At 47.5% G+C, this 18553-nt stretch overlaps 1 protein-coding gene across 1 annotated transcript in view; it reads right to left on the reverse strand.

Moving 5' to 3' along the window:
- MTR (5-methyltetrahydrofolate-homocysteine methyltransferase) overlaps positions 1-18553 on the reverse strand; it is a 454402-nt gene that overhangs the window by 76374 nt on the left and 359475 nt on the right. Inside the window, exons 27-29 of the mRNA XM_078648574.1 lie at positions 11705-11780; positions 9802-9957; positions 5242-5438 (exon numbers count right to left, since the gene is read on the reverse strand). Of these exons, the coding sequence (XP_078504700.1) occupies positions 5242-5438; positions 9802-9957; positions 11705-11780 (429 nt within the window). The remainder of the gene's footprint in view (positions 1-5241; positions 5439-9801; positions 9958-11704; positions 11781-18553) is intronic.

Raw genomic sequence — 18553 nt, forward strand, 5'->3', positions numbered from 1 at the left:
TAAACTAAGAGGGTTGATCTGGTAGCTTCAAGAAGGAAGACAGGGCCAAAAGATACCCTTTGAGAGTGCCCAGAGAACAGCCCTGCTGGGCAAGGGTCAAAATAAAGAGAAGGACTTGAGAGAGGGAAGCAGAAAGATAAGATCCTCATTTAGGGGCAGCCTGATAGGATGATTGATGCGGAGTTGGAGAATCTTGGGATACAAGACTTTCCGTGCCCAGTCCGGAGCCACAACAATGTCTTGGGCCCAGTCACTCCTGATCTTCTTGAGCACTCTGGACAGGAGTGGAATTGGTGAAAAGGCGTACAGGAGGCCTGAGCTCCACTCGAGACAAAAAGCGTCGCCGAGCGAGTGCTGCCTTGGAAATTCCATTGTGCATAACTACTGACATTGCTTGTTCTTGGTGGAGGTGAACAGATCTAACCAAGGCTCTCCCCACCTCTGAAAGAGACCTTATGCCATCTCTGGATGGAGATGCCATTTGCGATCTGCTAGGCAGCGATGGCTGAATTCTTCTGCCCTGGCATTCAGGGAACCAGCCAGGTGTTGAACCACCAGGGATATGCCCTGCTGTTCTAGCCATGTCCAGAGACGGAGGGACTCTTGACAGAGGGTGCCTGACCCACCCTGTTTGTTGCAGTACCACATGGCGGTGGTGTTGTCACTAAACACCTGAACCAGCTTTCCCCTGATGGATGGAAGAAAAGCTTTCAATGCCATGCAAATCGCTCAGAGCTCAAGCAAGTTGATGTAGAGTCTGGATTCCGCCAGAGACCAGAGTCTTCTGATCTCCACTTCTCCCAGAAGGACGCCTCATCCCAGGAGTAAAGCATCTTTCACTATTGTGTGATCTGGTTAGAGAAGGGAGAGGGGTCTGCCTCTGACCCAATCACAATTGGTGAGCCACCACTGCAGGTCCTGTGCAGTTCTCTTCGAGATCTGGACCATGTCGGAGAGATTTCCCTGATGCTGTGCCCAATGGAATTTTAGATCCCACTGCAGAGACCACATAGGCCATATAGCATGTGTCACTAGCAGGATGCAGGAGGCCATGAGGCCCAGCAGCCTTAGAGTCAGTCTCACCAAAATCCAGGATAGAAGCTGAAACATCGGTATCAGTCTGAATAGCCTGAACTCGCCACTTGGGAGATAGGCCTGAAACTGCACATCTCCGATGAAAGGAAGCATCTGAGAAGGAGTCAGGTGTGACTTTGGTACATTGATAGTGAACCCTAGCAAAGCAGGAGGTTCGCCGTAGTCTGGAGTTGGAAGAGGGCAGCCTGGAGCAAACTAGCCTTCAATAGCCAGTCGTCGAGCTAGGGGAAGACTGGCAACTCTGATCTGCGCAGATGAGCTGCGACCACTGCCTTCACATTAGTGAACACTCCAAGGGTGTTAGTAAGGCCAAAGGGGAGCACTGTGAACTGGAACAGCTTGTGGCCTACAGTGAACTGCAGATAATGCTGAGGGTCAGGCAGTATAGGAATGTGAAAATAGGCGCCTTGCAAGTCCAATGCTACCATCCAGAGCCCAGGGTCTAGGGCAGACAATACCTGAGCCAGAATGAGCATTTTTAATGTTTCCTTTTGTGAGGAAGTCGTTGAGGGCTCGCAGATCTAGAATAGGATGAAGGCCCTTGCCTTTTTTTGGGACCAGAAAGTAGTTTGAATAGCAACCACACCCTACTTCTGGCGCCGGAACCCTCTCTATGGCTCCCTTGGCCAAGAGAGTCCTGACTTACTCCTAACAGGTTCAAGTAGTTCTCCGACAAACAGTCATAAGTTGGAGGCATGGAGAGAGGGGTATCCCCGAACTGGAGGGAGTAGTCCTCTTGGACTATCTGAAGAACCCACCTGTCTGATGTGATGTTTTGCCAGTGGTGGAGGTGATGGCTGATACTGCCACCAACTATACGTCCATGATCGGAGTAGGGATGTTTGGAGGCTGCAGGGGGAGGAGTGGACTGACTCGATCTCTAGCCACCCAACCCACAGGTCGAAAGGAGTTGCGGCCTCGGGCGGGCAGAGGTTGCTGAACTTGCACAGTCTTGTGGTAAGGGTATGGCTGGCATGGCTGAAAGCCACTTCCATGGCCACAAAATCGATTAATCCAGAAATAAATTTGCAATCAGATAATAACCCCTGCTTTTAATGTGCATCTAAAATGTTGGCCATGGGTATACAGTTCTAATTTTTCTCCACGAGTGATGTGAATGCGAATGATTCAGACCGTGGTGCCACTATGTGTGTATAGGGAATATTTTGTGCCTCTGAATGAAAGATTTGAATAAGTGAGTGAGAACTCAGTGACTAGTGGTACATATAGGTTATACTGCTAGCCCTTGAACATGTTCCAAAGGATTTCTTTTTATTGATATAGTTGTATAGAGTCCTATTCCTTTGGTTTTAAGGGGACCTTCTCATTTTTTTGCAATCTGAAGAGAAGGTGCCATCAAATGGCATGTCCATAAGGGAAGCCTGGACATCCCCAGAAAAGCCAGTAGTTTTCGTTTAGGAGTGGTGTTGAACAACCGCCGTCAAGGACATCGCTCTGCCCAGTGAGTCGGTGGTGTCAAGTCCATAACGAATGGTGAACTTTACCTCCTCTCTCTAGTCTGATACTGCTTGGAAGAGAATTGCCCAGGCCTCCTTTGAAACCTGTGGCAGCACTTGAGCAATCCATTATCCACAAAGAGTGGCCCTAACAGCCCAATAGGCATACAGTTTTCAGTGACTGCAATGTAAGACTGGCGAAAGAAAACATTTTCTTGCCCACACTATCCAGCCTCTGAGATTCCCTGTCTGGGGGTGTGGAAGGGAAGGCACCTTGTGAGGTAGAGGCTTGGATCACCAAGCTCTCAGGGGTAGGGTGATTGGTGAGGAATTTTGGGTCACTCGATGCATGGAGGTGGTGGCGGGCTATTGTCCAATTCGCAGAAGCCTCTGTGCTGGGCTTGGAGCAGGTTCTCAGAAGGATATCAATCAAGGCTTCGTTGAAAGAAAGGAGGGGTTCTGAGGAGGAGACACCTGGCTGCAGGACCTCTCTCAAGATGTTCGTCTTGACTTCCACTGGAGGGAGCTGAAGGTCGAAGACCTCAACTGCCCTTCTCACCACCATAGCATAGGAAGTTCCCTCTTCTGTAGCCACCGTAGGAGAAATTAGGCCAGAATTTGGTGAGGTATCCAGTCAACTGGCTTCACCCAATTCCTCATACTAGTCCATGGCATGCTTACGCTGGTCTTGTAAAGAGTCCAGCGGCCCCTCCCAATCTTCTTCCAATCCTAGCCTTTCAAAATAAGGCAGAGGAACTGACCTAGGACACAGGGGTGCTGTAGACACCAATCTGGCGGTTGGTCATCGGGAATGAGAATGGGGTGCTGTTGGCGGCTGGAGTCTTAACGCAGGGGCCTTGTGAGAAGGTCGCAATGGCACGAACAGCGCTGATATGGATCTACCACAGGCACTGATCAAGATCAACCCCCGGATCCATTGGGGGCATCAGGGCCGGTGTCAGAGCCGTAGGTGGGAAACCTCCGTTGCTGGAAGGCTCGCCGGGAGGGTCAGGTCGCCCAAATATGAGGCACAAGGCATCATAGAATTCTTTAAGCTGGGCAGCGCGGAGCCGACCCGGAGCAGGTTCCACAGAATGAGACATAGAGCGTTGAGACTCCTCCAACATATCGGTCGGTAGATAGGTAGAAGTTGAAGTACGCTTCGACTTCTTATGTTTCCTATGCCTCATACCTGACCGACCTGAAGACTTCGATCAGGAGGACGAGGACTGAAGACTCCCAGACCAATGCCTCCACCTTCCTATCAATCGGGACCAAGAACGAAACCTCCGGGGCGATTAGCGTGGAGCCGAGCGTCAGGCCACAAGCAGCTTTAGGGCCCGTTCCCTTAAAGCCTTCAGAGCCATGGCCCGGCAGTCCGAGAACAATTCCGAGTCTTGGTCGGGCTCCAGGTACTAGAGACAAATTAAGTGTGGATCTATCACCTGCATTGCGCGATGGCAGGCACCGCACAGTTTGAATTCAGAAGATGTCTTTGACATAGTGAAAAAAACCTACACACCACAAATGGTTGATAAAACGTCAAAGAAAGCATGTCAAAAGGTGACAGAGGTTAGCCCTCTTTACGAATCTGACCTAGCTGGCGTGGAAAGAAGAGAACGGACATCAGCGCGCCGAGGTGGCGCCTATATAGGTGATGACGCCGATGACGTCACGTGGAACTGACCAACACCACCTACCGGCACACAAGGGTATTACTCAAGTAAAAGTGCTCCTGATCCTGCCTGACGCCTGGGAAATTCTAAGGTAAGGAATCTGTGGATAGATGTCTTTATCAGATGAAAAGTTTTAAGTTCCAGTCTAACTCCAGGAGAATATTCTAAAGCTGAGGGATCTATCGTTAGAGGTATCCATCAGAAAAAAGCTCAATATTGTTTTCAATTTCAGCTCTACAGCAAAACCATCCTTAAGTTTTCAGAAATTTAAGTCTGTACTATATTCTCAGCTTAGTTTGCTGCATAGTAGGGCTTTTGGTGTTACTCATTTTAAAATTTTGAGTAACAAGGTATCAGCAAAGGTATATTAAATCAGCAAATGTTAAGTCACCCCAACCCTAGGTGTATCACTACACTGCTACTACTTGGCCCAAGATGGTCCTGGCTTTGCCCAGCACAGAGGAGAGTCTTCGGAGGTAGAGCTATCTCATATACCATGCTTGGGATGCTATCATGCAACAAGTCTATAGGAAACATGTTGGCTATAAAGATCAGTTAATATATATTTGCAGGGGAAAATGTATGCTTATCTATCCCTACAGACATATCTGGGTGATGGCAGGAATATGAAAATACTGTTATGATATGCAAATAACAAAAGTCATGCTTGTTTTGACAAGACAGAGCAGATCTGAAGCATTGGAAATAAAAATTGCATCACTTCATCATTAGCCATAACCGTTCCTAACTATCTGATGCTTACGAATTTAAAGTAGAAAGAACATGGAAGTCGCAGGTCACTGTGATAATACTAAAGGACAGTGATGACTGTACTTTAGTATTATCAGAAATGATATCAAATTACAGTATATTTGCTTTGGCATTAGAAAGATAAGTCATGATCAGAGAGCATTTACATCCATAATAACAGCAATATGAACACTGATGACAGGTCAAATATATCTTAAACAAAATAAAAAGTACTATTCAAAAGTGGAAATAATTGATCAGACCTGTTGTCTTAATCCATAAAATTTAGCAATCGGGTCAGCAGATTGTGGCTGTGCATCTTCTCCGTACAAATAGATATCATCTTGCACACTCTGAGCTGGCCAGAACCCTAAGATGCCACGTGCTTTCAACTTCTTTTGGCAAATCAAAGTCTTGAGCATGTTTTGGGCATCGTTGTAAACCCTCTTCGCTTCTTCTCCTATGGATGAAAACAATGTTGAATGGTTTTAATGCAAGCACCCAAATCAATGTATTGCCATGAAATGTTAAACATTAACCATTCTGCAAATGTTTGCATGTTTAAGAAAAAACAGATTAACACCCTATTTCAACTGCATTGTCCTTATCAATCCATAACCCTAGCAAGAGCAGGAGGGTTAAAGTTCAAAGATACATTTCAATTAATTTTGGTCTGGTAAAATGCACCTTTAGCTACATCTTCTCTTGTGGCAACACCATTTTAATTTAAATAGAAATTGGGCACTGTACTCTATTACAGAAGTTAATAACGGAATTTGGGGCCATATGTATTAAGATTAGTAACTGCCATTTCTAAGATGCCATTTTTACCAAATTGCAATTTATAAATTGCAATTACTAATGTATGAAACTTTTTATTTTAATATAGCGTTTCCAAGTGGGGTGCAAATAGTCCTACCTCAAGAATATTAATGAGGTAGATCGCAATTGCGACTCACTCGGTATCTGCGCCATCACAGGGATGGTGGCCTGCTTGGGTTAGCAGTCCACCGTGTCTGTGACAGTTATTTTTTTTTTTTTTAAATGCGCCGTGGCCAGGGGGAGCTCCTCTACGAAGGCGGAGGAGCGTCGCCCTACTGCTTTCTTGCAGTGCGAGAAAGCCAAACATTTTATGTTTGCTTTGCGCACTGCAGGAGGGCGGGGCTGCTCTGCTCTTTGATCAGGGGAGTAATGGTATGCCCGCTCCTGAGTGTGTAAAGATTGTTTGGTCTGCCCCCTCGGACCCTCTCAGGCCGCCCAAACCAGTCATGTGCACTTTACCCCTTCTCCATGCATACCCCTTCTTCTGCATGGAGAGCATGGTCACCTCATTGGCCCCTGAATGGGCGGCGTCCTGACCAATCACAACGCTGCTTGCAGCACTGTGATTGGCTTTGGGGAGGGAGCCTGCTTCCTGTTCCTGTTGGAGGCAGGAAAGCAGAAGCCGAGAAGATGCGGGGCTGGGCGGAAAGGTAAGTTTAATTATATTATATATATTTTTTTTTATTTCCCCCATTCCCCCCTCCACCCCCTGCAAATCTCACACATGCGCCCGCCCCCCACACATGAGCAATGCCGGCCGCTACTGGCCGTGGCCCAGGGGATTCCTTCCCGTTGTGAATAGGTTACCACACATGTTTGTAGTCAGTAAATTATTATTGTTTTGCAACCGGAATTGGGTCACAAAGTATTAATACATTCTATTTGATTCGGTATATGGAAGTGACACCCCTTCCAAATATCAAAGCAGTATTTGGTTGCAAACCCAAAATGCAATTCGGTAACGTGTTGTGATTCGCAGTTTGGGTTTGAAACATACCAAAATGCTTTTTTATGGTCGCAAAATGTCCGATTTTGCAAATAGCTCATTTGCGAATGCAAAAAAGCTAGATACATATAGCCCTGAGTTACTGCAATTTATATGAACCACTAAACTTGTCAACAAAAAGCTTTGCTCTGATACCCGGAGTTTTCAATCGGTTAGCCAACCATATGCCTATGAATTCAAGAGTAAGCCAGACTTGATTCTGGAGTAAATCACATGTGCAATTTTATATTGCAACCACTGGTTTCGTTCCCACAAATAACCTCTGTTTCTTACATCCCCCTATATACCTCTTCAGTTGGCGATTACCAATTCCTTTGGATCTGAAACTCTCAGGCATTTCGTCTTGTGTATCAGGCTACCTTACTCACCAATTTGAAACCTCAGCTCTTCAGCCAGTGCCATTTTTCCCCTTCTGCAATTTCTCTCTTGGCCAAAGCTCTTTTCAACCTTTCAGCATCTCCCTAATTTCGAGTTAAACATATGAAAGAAACCCTCTTATTTACCGTGAACATGTCAATGCTTAGGATGTCCTCTCTACACTTACGTATGCACATTTAGTTTTACTACCCATTTTATATTTTGTTTTTCATTGTTATTCTATGGAATTCAGTAGTGAAAAATAATACACTGAATTCAAATGATTAAATCAAGAAAAGTTATGTGCTAGCCCTGGGTCTACCCAATGCTATTCCATGACTGCAATATATTAGGGCAACTACAGACTACATAGGCTGCGTTAAAATCTTCATAAATTAGGAACAAATATTTCCATCCTTTAAGGGTAAAACGGACACCTTGCTTCTCCCCCCTCTTTCCCAAGAATTCAAAGCAACAGAGTTATATAAATAAGCTTGCACGGGTTCATGCACTTATTAAAACTTGTAAAGGACTGAAGCAGTATTTAGAGTGAGTTCTTTAACTCCTGCAAATGAAATGTGCTTGTTAGGCTGATTGTGGATATTGCAAAAATGTTTATGTATTCCTAAGGGCACAGGAGTGGGGAAATTAGGTATACTTTGCCTTTGCGGTGAACTTTCATCTCAGGGGTGTAGGCACATTTTCTTTTTTTTTTAAAGTTTTATAAAGTCCCTGGGAAGATATATCTAAAGCCATTGTTACTGACAATGGGCCACTGTAATTGTACAGCAGCATTTCTGCTGCTTCTCTTGATAAATTCCTCTTTTATCACATTCACAGTTTCCAAGTCTTTCACAGCAGTATTTAAGATCACAGCTATTATAGGAGAATAATGCATGAATATACATTTGAATGTATTACTGATCATATTTTCTATTCCGAAATTACACGGTTCACTAATTTTGCGCAAATGTATCATTTTATGATGTTTTTAGGAACATTTCTTTTTTTGTAAGTTTTTTTAACAGATGTACATAATTTGGAATTCATTCAATAATAGAAAACTTTCAATAAGTATTATTGCCCATCCAGGCTTTATCACCCAGTAAGCATCAGAGTTGATTATTGCACACACAGAACCTATTATTTTCATTTATTTATATTTTGCAGTTTTATATAGTGCAAACTTGACACAAAGGTTTTGGAACGCTCTACATGATCACCAGTTATATTATACAGCGATACATTCCTTTTTGTATTTTTAGGCACAGGGAGATTAAGGGCTAAATGTAAGACCACTAGATTTTGCGAGTTCCTAATTGTGCCTTCTTCTGACTCTCAATTAGGAAGTCACAAAATGCGATATACTAACGTATCTCAGCCACATTTAGCGATTCCTAATGGGGTCGCAATTGACCTACCTCATTAATATTCATGAAGTCAGTCGCAATTTGCGACCCATTGGAAATCGTGAAAACACAGGGATGATGGTCTGCTGGGGACACTAGACCACCGTGTCTGTGTTTGCTTTTAAATAAAGCAATGTTTTTTTGTTTTTTTAAATGTTGCCTATTTTCCCTAAAGGAAAAGGAGGTGCGTTTAAAAAAGAAAAATGAACCAATTAAGTTTCAGTTTTAAGAGTAGGCAGTAATCCCTGGGACCACTGCCTGCTCTTAAAATATGGCTTTGCAACCATTCACAAAAGGGAAGGGGTTCTTTGGGGAACCCTTCCTGTTTGCGGCTGGCTTACCATCTACTTGAAGCAGGCATTAAAACGCGAATGGTTAAAATTCCGGTTAAAAAACATTCATACATCTCACTGGGACTTGCTGTTAGGAAAGGACGCCCTTAACAATACCCTTCCTAATAATGACTCGCAAACCTTATTTTGCGATTTGGTAATAGGTTTCTGATACACAAAATAGGGTACGAACATGTCAAAAGGCTATTTAGCGATTGCAAATGGCCACATTCTCCATTTGCAACCGCTAAAACGTTTTGTACATGTGGCCCTAGGTGATTTGCCCAGAATCCCAGGATGCTGAGCTGATTCACAAACTCGATCCTGGTTCCCCAGGTCTAAAGTCAGTGGATCTGGCCGTTATGCCATATCCACTTGAGCAGTAGTGCTCAGCTTCATAAAACCCAAGCTATACAGTATAGCTGTTGGAGAGCACTAATCCAAATGAAGGCAGAATGATGAAATAAAGGGGTTGAGTGCTGTTCAGGTGTAACATGGAGCGGAGACTGTCTGCATCAGTCTATTTGCACCCAGTGGGGCTATGTGCATGCACATGTAAGGTGAGTGACAGCAATGTTGCACAGTAACTTTTCATGATAAACTCCCTGCAAATGACATTCCAGTTCCTTTCTGTAGGTAAAGCAATTGGTGAGGGGAATAAGATGTCAACTCGAGGCCTCAGAATGTGTAACTTTGGGGTCCAAGCCTCTCTGGACCCTCTGTGGTTTCGAGAGTCCCCATTTCATTCAACAGCAGCACTACCCTCTGAATGATCCTATAATTCAATAAAAACCCGATTTAAATGTGTATTGTTTTCCATAGGGTGGTACTTTCCATTTTTTTTTTTTTAGAAAAAAAATACAAGTTGTTAAACGGTATAGAGCCACATTCACTCACCCACTGTATTGTCGTTGAAAATTTTAGGAAATCCTCGGTTGGGGTATTTGCCACGGAGCTGCCAAACATCAAAGAAAGGTTTCCAGTCAATATAGCTCGCCAGCCTCTCCAAGTCGTAGTCTTCAAAGACTTTTGTACCAAGAAATTTAGGTTGGACTGTAAAGAATACAAAGCACACATCATGTAGTGTACATAAGACAGAAAAGGATAGCGTTCAAATAAGAATAGACTTTGATATTGCATTTTGTTTCCACAACCCTCCAAACATTTTAACTTTCAGTCGCCTATGTTTCTAAAGTGCAGTCTCTGCAGAAAGGAATATTCTCCATACACCCAAGAACCAACTAGCGGTGGTTAGGACTATCTTATGACAAAACAATCCAGAACGAGAAAACCATCAGAAAGAATTGTTCAGACATGATATTCCAATGCATTTAACCCACTGAAATAAAATGGATCTTTTTTTGTTGTGGTTAGATTAAGCAGGGTTCTCCAAAGTCAGTCCTGGAGGACCGGATCCATGTCAGATTTTTAGCATATCTCTATTTAGATAAATATAGTTATCTTAAAAATCTGGCATACATCTGGCCCTTCAGAACAGACTTAGGAGAACCCTGGATTAAGGTAGAGAGTTTGAATATCATTTGAGTTGTTTTTAATGTCAGGCTCAGGGTTAGGGTAAAGATTCTAGTAAGCATTAGATTTGGATTTAGGGTCATGATTACAAATAACTTGAAAAACAAGCAAAAGTTAACATTATGGTTAAACTTACGGCTATACCTAAGAGGATTGTTAGGTGTTAAAGTAAAGATTACAGTTATGGTGACAGTAAGTTCAAGGAAGGCTGATTCAAATTGTTCCAACAACTTCATTGCCATAGGTTACCTGTAATGCTATACTATATTCCATAATGACTTAAAGTCAGAAGTACTAGAGTAAGATTTGAAAAAAGTGGTCGAAATTTGGGAACGGACTTTTTGCAATTCCTGTGGCATTTTGCAAACCAACCTATGTACTAATAGGTCCATTTCCAAAACACTGAGTAGCAGTGAATCACAATTCGGCCTACCTCATGAATATTAATAAGGTAAGTTGCAAATTGCGACCCACTATTATTCGCTGTAATCACAGAGATGGTTGCATGCTGGTGTCAAAAGGTCGGTGTTGCTTTTAAATAAAGCATTTTTTTTAAAATGCATAACGTTTTTCTGAAGAAAAAACGGGATGTGTTTTTAAAAAAACGTTGTAAACGATTTTTTAACCGTAGGCAGTGGTCCCATGGAGCAGTGTCTACTCCCAAAAATAGATTTTGTGACAAATTACTAAGGGGAGGGGTCCCCTACGGTCCCATTCCAGTTTGCAAACGGGCACTACCCTTCAGAAGTTGGTAAAATATTAAAGATTTGAAATCGGATTTTGGTTGTGTAATGCTAATACATACCATAAGGAATTGCTATTTGGAAGGGATGCCCTAAACACACCCCTTCCATGTAGCAATTCTTACTGGTATCATAAACTCATTTCACGATTTGGTAACATGTTCCCGAATTCCTAAATTGGTTTAGTACATTTGAAAAACACATTTTTGTGTCGCAAACCCTGAGATTTACTAAATTGCAGGTTTGTGGCAGGAATATGAGTTTGTACATCTGGTCCGTACATCTGGCACATGGATCTGTGCCAGCTCGCTGGTGAAGAAGTACATTCCCATAAGCAAATGCATTGTTGCAACTACTATCTTTGTCATTCCATGTTAAGTGTAATATTGTTTGTTTTTTACAGCAAGAGGTTTTCTCTTTTTATTGTAAGTGGTTTTAGCATAATTGTAGTATGTTGGACGACTGATATATTTATGTGAATAAGAAGTCTAACAAAGTATGTGTAGGAAATACATGGTACTAACCGGCTGGATCAGTGGAAGCCCAATCTATGAATAAACCTTTGCTTCTTGCTTGCTCTAACGTCAAATATCTTCTTTCCTGTAAAAAATAGATGTATCCAGTTATGTTATCAATTAATAACATCTAAATGAAGCCACATTAAAACAAAAATAGAGATATAGTTATAATCAGAGCACATGGAAATTATATATGTGTGTGTGTGTGGGGGGGGCACCAAAGACAAAAAAAAGTGTCTAAATGACAACATGTGGACACCACCGGTGATGTAGATTGGTGTAAAACAGCAAAATTCCCAGCTAGAGCCCGGGGCAGACTTACCACTATACCACTCTGGGATTTTCCCAGTGGACTACAGACTTGGGTGGGCTGCCATGAGCCAACCATGAAAGCCCACAAGAGAGATCGCACTGACTAGAAGTGTGAGGCTGGTTTGAACATTAGTGCCAGGGCTGGTTTAGTTTCCGGTACCAGATAAGGAAGCGAGAGCATCCACGTTGAGGACAAGAGAGCTTCAGAATGAAGCAAAGCAAATGATGTATGAGAGAGAGGGAAGGGATTAAATGAGTTGGATGGAAGCATAAAGAGGTACAGACAGACAAAATACTTGGCTGATAACAAATAACACACAGAAAATCAACGCACTTCTCCAGAAATACTCGGTTGCAATATAACTTACAGTCACAGCAATCCATTTGCAGTTAGTTAGGATATACTTAGTAACTTTATGAGTGGAAAAGTGCATTTTTGTTGACAGCCTACCACCGATATAACAAAACACTTTCATAAACAACAGAATACGCTCTGAAAATCTTTTGTTTCTATACTGTCTCTGGTCTTCCATTACACAATAGAGGCTAGATACATGTTTGGGTTCAAGAAGGTAGGAGTCATTGATGTATATTTAACTGATGTTATTTGCAATAATAATAACATAGATATGCAACATTCACACTTATTTTTCCGAAACACGATTGTGAATAACCACAATACAAATTAAATCCAAATCTCATGCCACATAATTTTCTAATCTTTATAAGAAAAATAACACTAGAAGTACACACAAGCAAAACATATGGTTGCTTCACTGGTAAATTCACAATTTGCAAAGTTTTTAATGATTGCTCAGTTACCAATTTCACAAACTTTTCCAGTGCAAGATTGTTCTTGCAATAAGTGTGTAAAACTTCTCACACAAATCACTCCGTGCGAGATTTCCCTCTGTTTTTATTACAACTGTGCAACCATCAGTCAAGCTCATGAAAGTTAAGTTTATAAAAGCTTCACAAAGGGGCGTGGCCAGGCACCATGGCTGGCAGGACGTGAGCTCCGCCAGCTCCCGTCCGACGGACCCGAAAATCCTTCAAATTATCCTGAATAGGCGTCTTTATCTGGCTGAAACGACTGCCGGAGATCCCCCTGGGACCGGGGCCTGACAGCTGACGTGCCGCCCGCGGTGGAGTGGCCGAGTGTCCTGACGGGAGGCCCTGTGCCTTGTAGCTGAGGCCCTGCGGGGTTGGGCCGCCATCTTGCCAGCGGCGTAGCGGGCCGTGAACTGCCTTGAGGCCTGTGTGCGGCGGGGGTTTGCGGACCCCGGCAGCGGCGTTGTGCTGCTCCCCCCCCCCCGCGGAGCGCCTTCGGGTTGGTCGGAGGGACATGAAAGAAGGGACACAAAATATAAAGAAAACGAGCAATATATATATATAAATAAAAAGGAGGGAATCAGGGGGCCGTCCTCCAGTGTCCTCCTGAATTGCCGCCTGGTGGAGTTGTCTTCCTGCGCAGCTGCTAGGCCTCGGCCCCCCTGGAGAGTGCTAATTCCCCTGAACCCCTCCGGTGGTCTGGTGAGGAGGGGGCTCCTTGATCACCCTCTGTCTGCACCTGCGGCGCTCTTCCTGGGCCTGGGGGATTGACTGGCGGTCCGGTCTTCTCGAGGGCTCGGCACTGCATTCGGACCTCCCTGATCACCGGGCGGTGGCCTCGCAACATCCTTCCTCCTTGAGTGGGCCTGCCGGACAGGCACCTCGCCGCTTACGGAACGAAGGAGGAGTGCATCCTCTGCTCGCTCTCCTGGAGCCTCTGGGCCTGTCCATCTCCTGACTGCTCCGTGGCTGGGCAGGCGGCCGGATTCTCTTGCCCCCGTGATAGCCGCTACCCGGTGGGGGCACGAGTGGTCAGCATCGACTCCGGCGCGGGTGTGTGGTCCTGCCTTTCTGCGGCCTGGGGTCCCGCTGATCCTTGAGGAACTCCCTGGAGCCCTGAGGTGAGGAGACGGGGCATACGAGTAGTCTCGCGTACTCTCGGAACCTCCCGGAGAGGGATTGCTGAGTCCTGTGGCCTCCGGAGATGCGCAAGGACAAGATGTCGAAGTCCACCCAGCCCAACACGATCACGCAGTACACTACCCAGAGGCTACCCTCACAAAGAATTACCCGTCAAACTGGACTGGAGGAGGGTGCGGAGGGCCCGGCGGAACCATCCAGAGCCGAACTGTTGAAGGCTATACAGGGCTCCCACACTGCGCTTGAGAGGCAGATCGAGACTGTCTCTATTGATGTCAACCTCTTGCGCACGGACCTCCGTAAGGTGGCAGATAAGGTCTCCGACGCTGAGGGCAATATCACGCAACTCCAAGGTGAGGTGGCTTCCCTCAAGAAAACGGTGACGACCCTCACAGCTGCGACGCATGCCCTGGAACGAAGAGCGGAGGACGCGGAGGGTAGGGCACGCCGTAGTAACATCAGGGTCCTAGGTGTACCGGAACGATTGGAGGCGGGCAACGCCGAACGTTTTCTGGAAACTTGGATTCGGACCCACTTGTGCCCACAGGGACTGTCCAGCGTCTTTGTCATCGAGCGAGCGCACAGGGCCCTGGTGCCGCCTCCGCGCCCGGGGGAATCACCGAGAGCGCTTATCGCTAAGATATTGAACTATAAGGACCGGGACTGTATACTGAGGGCGGCGAGGGAAGCGGACAATCTCACTATTGAAAACAGCCGCATCTCCATATATCCAGACTACACCCAGCAGGTTCAGGAGCAGCGGAAATCTTACCTAGCCGTAAAACAGAAGCTCCGGGAAATGAAACTGCAATATATGCTCTTGTACCCAGCTAAGCTCAAGGTACTCTCACAAGGTCGTGCTCATTTTTTCGAATCCCCGGCAGAGGTCTGGGAGTGGCTCGAGATACGCGGCGATGATCTGCCACCGGGAGAACGAGGGGGTCCCCGGGAGACATGGGGCACCCGCCCTCAGAAACGGCGCCGAGGGAGACGACGGCGCCGGTCTGCCTCAATAGATCCTGTAGAGCCTAGAATCATGGTCGGTGAGGATGGCGTTCTCCTGTTGGGACCACCCGGAGGGGAGGCGGGCCCGGAGTCTTTGGGCGGGGCGCTCCCTGGGGACACTTTGGTTCCGGACACTCTCCAGGCTACGGTGCCCACCACGGACACCGAGGCACCGGTGATTCCCGAGACCGGACTATCTGAGACGAGAACGCAGCCGGTCTCATCCTGAGGTACTTGTTTACTCCACATTGCTGTCCTTGAGGTGGGAGGAACTTTGATGCCCTTGCTGATGTTTTGATGGGCGGGTGGGATCCGCTGGCTCCCGGAGATGACTGTATGGAGCGGAGGACTTGCATCCAGATGAGGGAGACTCTAGACCGGGGTAATTGCATGCTCTATTGTAGCTTCTTGCCTAAACTCTTCCATATTAGTCAGGGTCTAGCGGGGAGCTGGAAGGGGGGTGGGTGGGAAGTACCGGTTGGGTTGGTGTGTGTGTGGGGGTTGATTGGGAACGGATGGGGTGGCTGTGCACGTCCTGGCACCGGCAGGGGGAGGGCAAGGTAGCATGTTTTGTTGTTTTTACTGCCTGTTTGCTCGTGGGAGGGGGTGGTGGGTTGTGTTTTGGGGATGTTATGGAGTTTGGGGATTTCAGAGGTTGGGAGGGGTGTTGGGGGTTGATGGTTGATGGCATCGAGGCTCAGTTCAGGATCGCGAGCGGGGGAACCCACTGGTATGCGCTTACTGCCCCGGAAGGGCATCCACACAGGTCATGGGTTATAAGTTAATGACATGGAACGTGCGGGGGCTCGGCACCTGCACCAAAAGACATAGGGTCCTGTCCTTCCTCCGCCGGCACGGAGTTGCCATCGCATGTCTGCAGGAAACACATTTAACGGATGGGGGTGCTCAAAAATTGGCTAAAAAGTGGAGGGGTCAGATGTTTCATTCCTCCTTCTCTACCTATGCTAGGGGGGTCTTGATCTGGGTGGCCCCCGGGGTACCCTTTGTGGTCCAATATGTGGAGGCTGATATAGAGGGTAGGTAACTGCTACTGCGGGCGAAACTGGATGGCAGAGATTTCTCGATCTTGAACTCATATGCGCCCAATGTAGATGACCCTGACTTCTTCTCCCGGCTCCAGGATGTCCTAGTCTTGGAGCTAGATGCCCCCCTCCTTTGGTTTGGGGACTTTAACTGTGTATTGGACTCGGAGTTGGATAGGCATCCCCCCTGGGCCGGCACGAAACCACGCATGACAGCGAACCTTCGGGTCGTGATGGATAATTTGGCGCTTGTTGACGTATGGCGACAGCACCATCCCTCACAAAAATTGTATACCTGCTACACTCCGACGCATAACACACATAGCAGACTAAACAGGGTCCTTGCTACGAATAGGGACGCGTCCCTTTCCCTGACGGTCACCCACCAGGCCCGTTTTTTGTCGGACCATTCCCCGGTGACGTGCGTGGCCCAGTGGCTTGCCCGCCCGCCTCGTCCTCGGACTTGGAGAATGCCTGGGGACTTGTTGCAGGACCCGGTGGGCAGGGCCCATGTGGAGACAGCCCTTACAGACTATTTGGAGTTGAACTGGGACGGGGCTGACTTGTCCTATGCGGTCAAATGGGATGCCATGAAAGCGGTGGTCCGGGGTGCATGCATGGGCCTGACCTATGGCGTCCGGAAACAGCTGCTCCGTGACCTGGATAAGGCGGAAGGCCGCCTACGTGACTGTCAGGCTCTTTCGGACCCAAATGATCCGGATCTGGAGACGGAGAGGTCGGCCAGGGAGGAGGTCCAGGACATACTGACTAGGCTTGATAAGTACACTCTGGGCCAGTATCGTCAACGACTCCACCGCGAAGGGGATAAGGCTGGGAGACTGCTGGCCTGGATCCTTAGGAGGGAATTCGCCCCGGAACGGATAGCTGCCCTGCGCAATCCTGCGGGGAGCCTTGTACATTCTGAGGCGGGTATCCTGGGGGTCCTACGGGCCTATCTACAGGCAGTATATGCTGCAGACCCCTCGGTTACAGAGTCCGGCTCTCGGGCGCACCTTCAGGGGTTGCCCCTCCAGACCTTATCGGAGGAGGTGGCGAAGGAGTTGGAGGTGCCCTTGTCCCTGCATGAGCTCAAGATCGCGCTGGCCAGTTTGCCGCGGGCCAAGACCCCTGGTGGGGATGGGTTTCCCCCGGAATTTTATCAGGCGTTTGGAGAGGCCCTGGCCCCCCGGCTCCTGCAAGTTTATGGTGAAGCGCTAGAGAGTGCCGCCCTCCCACCCTCTATGAATCAAGGGGAGGTGTGCATGATTCTGAAACCTGGGGGAGACGGCTGTGACCCGGCAGCGTATCGGCCCATTACTCTCATTAACACGGACGCGAATCTTCTCACGAAAATGCTTGCGAATCGTCTGGCACCGCACATGGCGCATCTTGTGCATCAGGATCAATGTGGCTTCATTCCCGGTTGCAATACTGCGATGAACCTCCGTCGGTTGAACCATATTATGCATGAAGTACGCGATAGACAGGATCCCCAGGTCCTGGTGTCCATAGATCTGGCCAAGGCCTTCGACACAGTGGATTGACGATATTTACTGGAAGTGCTTCGAATGGTGGGTTTGGGCCCCATCTATTGCAATTGGATCCGGATCCTTTATGGGTCGCCTCGAGCCCGGGTTCGCCTTGGTGCGGCCCGATCAGAGGACTGGCCCCTAGGCAGGGGTACACGGCAGGGGTGCCCCCTCTCGCCGCTGCTCTTTGCCTTGGCAATTGAGCCCTTGGCGGTCCTGGTGCGGATGGAACTGGCAGGGTGGGGTATCAGGGTGGGGGACACCGTTAATGTAGTCTCCCTGTACGCGGATGATGCTCTATTTTACCTCACTTCCCCGACTGAGTCGCTGCTGCTTTTGCTGCAACTATTGGAGCGCTTCGGTGCGGCCTCGGGTCTCCGGATTAATCCCGCTAAATCCCTCATTTTCCCCTTGGCGGGATATGGCCCCGACCGGCGGGAGCACCTCCCAAATCTGGGATTGCGTTGGGAGCTGGAGGCCTTCCGGTATCTGGGCATTCAGGTGGCGCCGACGGACGACCAACTGCTGGCCCGCAATGCCGGGCGCGTGGTGCAGTCCCTTCGGCAGTCCATCTCGTTCTGGAACACACTTCCGCTCTCCCTCATGGGACGATTGGCGGTGGCTAAAATAGTGATGCTCCCGCGACTGCTGTACGTCCTACAGAATTCGCTGTGCCCGATCCCGACAAGCTTGTTTCGCACTCTTGACTCACTGCTTACGTCATTGCTCTGGGCGGGTAAGCGTAGTAGGATTGCTTTGCGTACTATCGTCCGGAGTCGGGAGGAGGGAGGTTTGGAGGCTCCGAGATTTGACCTGTACTATTTCGCAGCGCAGCTCCACCCAGCCGCGCGCTGGTTCTCCGGCACGGCTAACTGGGAATTGGCCCTCTTGGCGGGACGCGCTGATGAGGAGACTCTCCAGATGGCACTGATGCAGGGACGAGGAGCGGATGGGTCCTTACCCTATGTGGTAAGACACGCTGCTATGATCTGGCA

The sequence above is a fragment of the Lissotriton helveticus genome, chromosome 6 (assembly GCF_964261635.1).
Source record: "Lissotriton helveticus chromosome 6, aLisHel1.1, whole genome shotgun sequence".
In the NCBI taxonomy this organism is placed as follows: Eukaryota; Metazoa; Chordata; class Amphibia; order Caudata; family Salamandridae; genus Lissotriton; species Lissotriton helveticus.